The 10,230-nt window shown below is 43.1% G+C and overlaps 1 protein-coding gene across 2 annotated transcripts in view; it reads right to left on the bottom strand.

The window, feature by feature from the left end:
• Positions 1-10,230, bottom strand: part of DENND11 (DENN domain containing 11) — a 43,778-nt gene that overhangs the window by 33,040 nt on the left and 508 nt on the right. For both annotated transcript variants that reach the window (XM_056517764.1, XM_056517763.1), the window contains exon 2: positions 534-633. In XM_056517764.1, coding sequence (XP_056373739.1) covers positions 534-633 — 100 coding nt within the window. The remainder of the gene's footprint in view (positions 1-533; positions 634-10,230) is intronic.

Below are 10,230 nucleotides of genomic sequence, written 5' to 3'. Positions count from 1 at the left end.
GATAGATAGATACGAGATAGATAGATAGATACGAGATAGATAGATAGATACGAGATAGATAGATAGATACGAGATAGATAGATAGATACGAGATAGATAGATAGATACGAGATAGATAGATAGATACGAGATAGATAGATAGATACGAGATAGATAGATAGATACGAGATAGATAGATAGATACGAGATAGATAGATAGATACGAGATAGATAGATAGATACGAGATAGATAGATAGATACGAGATAGATAGATAGATACGAGATAGATAGATAGATACGAGATAGATAGATAGATACGAGATAGATAGATAGATACGAGATAGATAGATACGAGATAGATAGATACGAGATAGATAGATACGAGATGAGATATATAGATAGATACGAGATAGATAGATAGATAGATAGATATGAGATAGATAAATAGATATGAGATGGATAGATATGAGATGGATAGATATGAGATAGATAGATAGATTACTCAGTAGGTTTCCTCTATATGGAGGTTATTACAATTCGTAGTGATACTTACATGAAATCTGACTGGACCCTGTGTGACCCACTGGCCATTGACTTAAACTCCACTCCTTCCAGGTCGATGTCTTGAGGCAAACACCACTCCACAATATTCCCTGGAGACAAAAGTCATGGTCAGAACTCACAGAACATTACTAATACAGGATATAACTCAGGATCAGTACAGGATAAGTAATGTAATGTATGTACACAGTGACCTCACCAGCAGAATAGTGAGTACAGCTCTGGAGTATAATACAGGATATAACTCAGGATCAGTACAGGATAAGTAATGTAATGTATGTACACGGTGACCTCACCAGCAGAATAGTGAGTGCAGCTCTGGAGTATAATACAGGATATAACTCAGGATCAGTACAGGATAAGTAATGTAATGTATGTACACAGTGACCTCACCAGCAGAATAGTGAGTACAGCTCTGGGGTATAATACAGGATATAACTCAGGATCAGTACAGGATAAGTAGTGTAATGTATGTACACAGTGACCTCACCAGCAGAATAGTGAGTACAGCTCTGGGGTATAATACAGGATATAACTCAGGATCAGTACAGGATAAGTAATGTAATGTATGTACACAGTGACCTCACCAGCAGAATAGCGATTACAGCTCTGGAGTATAATACAGGATATAACTCAGGATCAGTACAGGATAAGTAATGTAATGTATGTACACAGTGACCTCACCAGCAGAATAGTGAGTACAGCTCTGGAGTATAATACAGGATATAACTCAGGATCAGTACAGGATAAGTAATGTAATGTATGTACACAGTGATCTCACCAGCAGAATAGTGAGTACAGCTCTGGAGTATAATACAGGATATAACTCAGGATCAGTACAGGATAAGTAATGTAATGTATGTACACAGTGACCTCACCAGCAGAATAGTGAGTACAGCTCTGGAGTATAATATAGGATATAACTCAGGATCAGTACAGGATAAGCAATGTAATGTATGTACACAGTGACCTCACCAGCAGAATAGTGAGTACAGCTCTGGGGTATAATACAGGATATAACTCAGGATCAGTACAGGATAAGTAGTGTAATGTATGTACACAGTGACCTCACCAGCAGAATAGTGAGTACAGCTCTGGGGTATAATACAGGATATAACTCAGGATCAGTACAGGATAAGTAATGTAATGTATGTACACAGTGACCTCACCAGCAGAATAGCGAGTACAGCTCTGGAGTATAATACAGGATATAACTCAGGATCAGTACAGGATAAGTAATGTAATGTATGTACACAGTGACCTCACCAGCAGAATAGTGAGTACAGCTCTGGAGTATAATACAGGATATAACTCAGGATCAGTACAGGATAAGTAATGTAATGTATGTACACAGTGATCTCACCAGCAGAATAGTGAGTACAGCTCTGGAGTATAATACAGGATATAACTCAGGATCAGTACAGGATAAGTAATGTAATGTATGTACACAGTGACCTCACCAGCAGAATAGTGAGTACAGCTCTGGAGTATAATATAGGATATAACTCAGGATCAGTACAGGATAAGTAATGTAATGTATGTACACAGTGACCTCACCAGCAGAATAGTGAGTACAGCTCTGGAGTATAATACAGGATATAACTCAGGATCAGTACAGGATAAGTAATGTAATGTATGTACACAGTGACCTCACCAGCAGAATAGTGAGTACAGCTCTGGAGTATAATATAGGATATAACTCAGGATCAGTACAGGATAAGCAATGTAATGTATGTACACAGTGACCTCACCAGCAGAATAGTGAGTACAGCTCTGGAGTATAATACAGGATATAACTCAGGATCAGTACAGGATAAGTAATGTAATGTATGTACACAGTGACCCCACCAGCAGAATAGTGAGTACAGCTCTGGAGTATAATACAGGATACAACTCAGGATCAGTACAGGATAAGTAATGTAATGTATGTACACATAATGTAAACTGACCCCCAACCCACTTATGAGTCAAATCAGTTCACCTGGGTGACCTCCAACCCATGCATCCTAATTAGATGACAAGGTGCAGTGATCAGACTCCACCCCCTCTCTCTGCAAAGTGAAAAGATTCATGGGAAATGTAGGCAGCACTAAGAAATAATTTCAGCGATGGAATTGCAATCAGTATGGCTGAAAAACCCATGCCACATCAGCCAAAACCTCTACATTATTATGTAAGAATATATATATATATATATATATATATATATATATATATATATATATTTTAACTTATCTAGTTTAACACTGGCTCCACCTTCACCACCAGAGCATGCTGGGAGTAGTAGTTTAAAACTAACGGAGAGCCAATGGATAGCAGAGAACTGCACTAGAAAGCAGTGTTTCCCAACCAGGGCACCTCCAGCTGTTGCAAAACTACAACTCCCAGCATGACCAGACAGCCAAAGGCTGTCTGGGCATGCTGGCAGTTGATGTTTTGCAACAGCTGGAGGCACGCTTATTGGGAAACATTGTACTAGAAAGTCACATCCTGTAGAGATAAAAACATAGAAAGAGGAAGAAGCAACCAAGAAAAGAAAAGTTTTTACTGGAAACAACGACTACTTCCTCTACGCAAAACATGTGCCATAAGGAGACGGCGAGATGTTCTGCAAGAATAGTCAATGACTCAATGCTCGTAACCAACCGCAGAAATTGATCACTAATTTCTATTAAACTACCGTAATAATAATAAAAATAAATAAAAAATAATAAAAATAAAAAAAATTAATAAAAAAGTTATTCGTTCATGGGAAAGCTGGCGCCAATCATACATCATCACCGGGCTACCTGTATTCTAATTCTGAAGCTTCTTTGTACAGAGCTCAGGCTTGTGGCGTACCTCTGTAATCCCTCCTGGAAATCTAACTAAATAGATAAGTGGGTGTGCTCCTACATTTATGCTCGGTTCATACCACGTTTGTCATATACGTTGGTACACTGTCCAAAAGGGGCTCAAACGTATACGGCGGCGAACGGACAGCGGGCCTATTAAATATAACACACGGGCGTAGTTAGCGTTCGTCGCTTTCAGAACACTTTGTGAACGAAGATGAAACGGCGTCCCGCACAATCAACATATACTTATAGGAAAACAGGCAGAACGTGTCGCATTCGCCACAGTATTTCTCGCCATCGAGGTTGAAAACATATACGCCAAACTAGGGATGTCCTGATACCTATAATGGTATCGGTACCGATACCTAATCCAATACCTGCCGGCGGGAAGGTGTTAAAGGGGTACTCTGGTGAAAACCTTTTTTCTTTTAAATCAACTGGTGGCAGAAAGTTAAACATATTTGTAACTTACTTCTATTAAAAAATCTTAATCCTTCCAGTACTTATTAGCTGCTGAATGCTACAGAGGAAATTCCTTTCTTTTTGGAACACTGATGACATCACGAGCACAGTGCTCTCTGCTGACATCTCTGTCCATTTTAGCAACCGTGCATAGCAGATGTATGCTAAGGGCAGCATGGTGGCTCAGTGGTTAGCACTGCTGCCTTGAAGTGCTGGTGACTTGGGTTCAAATCCCACTAAGGACAACAATAAATAAATAAAGTGTTATTATTATTATAATAACGTCAGCAGAGAGAACTGTGTTCGTGATGTCATCAGAGAGCATTCCAAAAAGAAAAGAATTTCCTCTGTAGTATTCAGCAGCTAATAAATACAGGAAGGATTAAGATTTTTTAATAGAAGTAAGTTACAAATATGTTTAACTTTCTGCCACCAGTTGATTTAAAAGAAAAAAGGTTTTCACTGGAGTACCCCTTTAATTCATATTTATTATTATTATTATTATTATTATTATTTTTTTACACATTTTTTCACAATTTTTTAGCTATTATATGCAAGGCGCCCTGTGCACACATAGTTCGGGTAGTGTACACCGGGCACCTTGCATGTTATAGCTAAAAAATTGTGAAAAAATGTGTAAAAAAAAAGATAAAATCATAAATAACAATAATAAAAAATGTGAATTAACACCTTCCCTAATAAAAATTTGAATCCAACCCTTTCAAAAGTTTAAATAAAATAAAAAAATCTTTAATAGGACATTGAAAAAAAAATCAGTAATTGGTATCGGCGAGTACTTTAAAGGGGTACTCCGGTGGAAAACTTTTTTTTAAAATCAACTGGTGCCAGAAAGTTAAACATATTTGTAAGTTACTTCTATTAAAAAAATCTTAATCCTTCCAGTACTTATTAGCTGCTGACTACTACAGAGGAAATGGTTCTCTTTTTGGAACACAGTGCTCTCTGCTGACATCTCTGACCATTTTAGGAACTGTCCAGAGTAGGAAAAAATCCCCATAGAAAACATATGCTTTTCTGAAGTATCGGTACTCGGTCTGAAAAAAATTATCCCTAAAGTATCCCTACGCCAAACGTACAGGGCAATTGGGGTATGGACCTGGGCTGACTGGTCAACGGGCAAACTGGCATCAAATAGGTTACATTTATTAAGATTTATTTCCTATTTCTATTCTAGAGGCGTCCGGCATGTACAGTAGGATGAGGTCCGTCCTGGCAGAGGAAACAATGGTTGGTGGTGGGGGGGGGGGTGTTAGACGGCAATGGAGGAGAACCCCTCCCCCGCTGCTTCCTCACAGGTGCCAGATAAGATCATACAGGTAATACAGGAGTCACAAGACGGGCGACAATGGGGACACGTGGAGGGCACACCCCGGCAGATGGGAAGGAGGGTTGTGCCCATCCTCCAGTATACAGGTGGCGATTCAGGAATTACATCGGGTCGCAGCTGGCGATGACTATTCATGAGGGAAAACTCTATAAACCGGCCCTGGATGTGAGACGGCGTCCTCAGGGCACGTTCGCGCCGCGTGTTTCACTTGTCTTAGGCCGGGGGAGGTGCATCACACCTTGTGCAGGGGAATAGGGGAGCAGTTGCCCATAGCAACCAGATTGCAGCTTTCATTTTCCCTTCTGACCGGTTGCTATGGGTAACCGCTCCCTGTTCCACTGCACAAAGTTTGATAAATCCCCCCTAGTGTTTCAATGGTATTTTCAATCCAGAGAAAAAACCTAAAGGAAAACCCCGCTGTACAGGGTGGGCGCAAGTTGTTCGGCTGGTTATTTCACCGGGCTTATTTACACATATATATATATATATATACACACACTGTACAGTGATCCCTCAAGTTACAATATTAATTGGTTCCAGGACGACCATTGTATGTTGAAACCATTGTATGTTGAGACCAGAACTCTATGGAAACCTGGTAATTGGTTCTAAAGGCACCAAAATGTCATCCAATAATAGGAAAATGTGAGGATTAAAGAAAAATAAGTAGATAACTAATATAGATACAGAAAATCCTTATATATAAAAAAGAAAGATCTGCTGGGAGCTGTAATCATTGTCTATGTCAGTGCTTCCCAAGCAGGGAGCCTCCAGCTGTTGCAAAACTACAACTCCCAGCATGCCCGGACAGCCAAAGGCTGTCCGGGCATGCTGGGAGTTGTAGTTTTGCAACAGCTGGGGGCACCCTGCTTGGGAAACACTGGTCTATGTAGAGGACAGGAGCTTCTTCGGGGTACAGTAGACGCAATGTCCTAAAAAAGTTACATGGAGTCGCCCTCACCTGGTGTCCAATGGAGCAGCTAACCCTGGTACAGGTAAAGAGTACAGAACATGTAATGGAGGTATTACATGTTCTGTAGGAGGCTGTACTGTAGGAGGCGCTACCAGACACCAGTCAGTGCATACACTTCAGTAATACAGGTAAAGAGTACAGAATATGTAATACCTCCCTGTACTGTAGGAGGCGCTACCAGACACCAGTCAGTGCATACACTTCAGTAATACAGGTAAAGAGTACAGAACATATAATACCTCCCTGTACTGTAGGGGGTGCTACCAGACACCAGTCAGTGCATACACTTCAGTAATACAGGTAAAGAGTACAGAACATATAATACCTCCCTGTACTGTAGGGGGTGCTACCAGACACCAGTCAGTGCATACACTTCAGTAATACAGGTAAAGAGTACAGAACATTTAATACCTCCCTGTACTGTAGGGGGTGCTACCAGACATCAGTCAGTGCATGCACTTCAGTAATACAGGTAAAGAGTAGTACAGAACATGTAATACCTCCCTGTACTGTAGGGGGCGCTACCAGACATCAGTCAGTGCATACACTTCAGTAATACAGGTAAAGAGTACAGAACATAGTCATGATTATAATATACATAGCCATCATAATATACACGGTCACCACTATAATATTCATAACAATAATACACGGACATTACTGTAATATACAGTCACCGTATTATACACATATACAGACTCCTGTGATCTAGTCCTGATATACAGTATAATACACGGCCAGTAATCCCATCAGTCATCACCATAGTATACAGCATACAGTCCTCGCCATAGTATACAGCATACAGTCCTCGCCATAGTATACAGCATACAGTCCTCGCCATAGTATACAGCATACAGTCCTCGCCATAGTATACAGCATACAGTCCTCGCCATAGTATACAGCATACAGTCCTCGCCATAGTATACAGCATACAGTCATCGCCATAGTATACAGCATACAGTCCTCACCATCCATCATACATACACACACACAGCCATCCATCATACACACACACAGCCATCCATTATACATACACACAGCCAGCCATCATACACACACACAGCCAGCCAGCCATCATACACACACACACACACAGCCAGCCAGCCAGCCATCATACACACACACACACACAGCCAGCCAGCCATCATACACACACACAGCCAGCCATCATACACACACACAGCCAGCCATCATACACACACACAGCCAGCCATCATACACACACACAGCCAGCCATCATACACACACACAGCCAGCCATCATACACACACACACAGCCAGCCATCATACACACACACACAGCCAGCCATCATACACACACACAGCCAGCCATCATACACACACACACACACAGCCAGCCATCATATACACACACACACACACAGCCAGCCATCATACACACACACACACAGCCAGCCATCATACACACACACACACACACACACAGCCAGCCATCATATACACACACACACACACACACACACACACACAGCCAGCCATCATACACACACACACAGCCAGCCATCATACACACACACACAGCCAGCCATCATACACACACACAGCCAGCCATCATACACACACACACACAGCCAGCCATCATACACACACACACACAGCCAGCCATCATACACACACACACACACAGCCATCATACACACACACACACACACACACAGCCAGCCATCATACACACACACACACACAGCCAGCCATCATACACACACACACACACACACACAGCCAGCCATCATATACACACACACACACACACAGCCAGCCATCATACACACACACACACACACACACAGCCAGCCATCATATACACACACACACACACAGCCAGCCATCATACACACACACACACACACACAGCCAGCCATCATATACACACACACACACACACACACAGCCAGCCATCATATACACACACACACACACACACACAGCCAGCCATCATACACACACACAAACACACAGCCAGCCATCATACACACACACACACACACACACACAGCCAGCCATCATACACACACAGCCAGCCATCATACACACACAGCCAGCCATCATACACACACACACACAGCCAGCCATCATACACACACACACACAGCCAGCCATCATACACACACACACACAGCCAGCCATCATACACACACACACAGCCAGCCATCATACACACACACACAGCCAGCCATCATACACACACACACAGCCAGCCATCATACACACACACACAGCCAGCCATCATACACACACACACAGCCAGCCATCATACACACACACACAGCCAGCCATCATACACACACACAGCCAGCCATCATACACACACACACAGCCAGCCATCATACACACACACACAGCCAGCCATCATACACACACACACAGCCAGCCATCATACACACACACACACAGCCATCCATCATACACACACACACACAGCCATCCATCATACACACACACACACAGCCATCCATCATACACACACACACACAGCCATCCATCATACACACACACACACAGCCATCCATCATACACACACACACACAGCCAGCCATCATACACACACACACACAGCCAGCCATCATACACACACACACACAGCCAGCCATCATACACACACACACACAGCCAGCCATCATACACACACACACACAGCCAGCCATCATACACACACACACACAGCCAGCCATCATACACACACACACAGCCAGCCATCATACACACACACACAGCCAGCCATCATACACACACACACAGCCAGCCATCATACACACACACACAGCCAGCCATCATACACACACACACAGCCAGCCATCATACACACACACACAGCCAGCCATCATACACACACACACAGCCAGCCATCATACACACACACACACAGCCAGCCATCATACACACACACAGCCAACATACACACAGCCAACATACACACAGCCAACATACACACAGCCAACATACACACAGCCAACATACACACAGCCATCCATCATACACACACACAGCCAACACACACACGTCCATCATACACACACACACGTCCATCATACACACACACAGCCGTCCATCATACACACACAGCCGTCCATCATACACACACAGCCGCCCATCATACACACACAGCCGCCCATCATACACACACAGCCGCCCATCATACACACACAGCCGCCCATCATACACACACAGCCGCCCATCATACACACACAGCCGCCCATCATACACACACAGCCGCCCATCATACACACACAGCCGCCCATCATACATACACCCATTCATCATACGTACAGCCATCATATATACATACACACACAGCCATCCATCATACATGCAGCCATCATATATACATACACACAGCCATCATATATACATACACACACACAGCCATCCATCATACATGCAGCCATCATTTATACATGCAGCCATCATTTATACATGCAGCCATCCGTCATACATACACGCAGCCATCCGTCATACATACACACAGCCATCCGTCATACATACACACAGCCATCCGTCATACATACACACAGCCATCCGTCATACATACACACAGCCATCCGTCATACATACACACAGCCATCATACATACACACAGCCATCCGTCATACATACACACAGCCATCCGTCATACATACACACAGCCATCCGTCATACATACACACAGCCATCCGTCATACATACACACAGCCATCCATCATACATACACACAGCCATCCATCATACATACACACAGCCATCCATCATACATACACACAGCCATCCATCATACATACACACAGCCATCCATCATACATACACACAGCCATCCATCATACATACACACAGCCATCCATCATACATACACACAGCCATCCATCATACATACACACAGCCATCCATCATACATACACACAGCCATCCATCATACATACACACAGCCATCCATCATACACACACACAGCCATCATACATACACACAGCCATCCATCATACATACACACAGCCATCCATCATACATACACACAGCCATCCATCATACACACACACAGCCATCATACATACACACAGCCATCCATCATACATACAC

The sequence above is a fragment of the Hyla sarda genome, chromosome 4 (genome assembly GCF_029499605.1).
Source record: "Hyla sarda isolate aHylSar1 chromosome 4, aHylSar1.hap1, whole genome shotgun sequence".
Classification (NCBI taxonomy): Eukaryota; Metazoa; Chordata; class Amphibia; order Anura; family Hylidae; genus Hyla; species Hyla sarda.
Note: the sequence above shows the minus strand (reverse complement) of the source record. Positions and strands in the feature narration are given on the sequence as shown.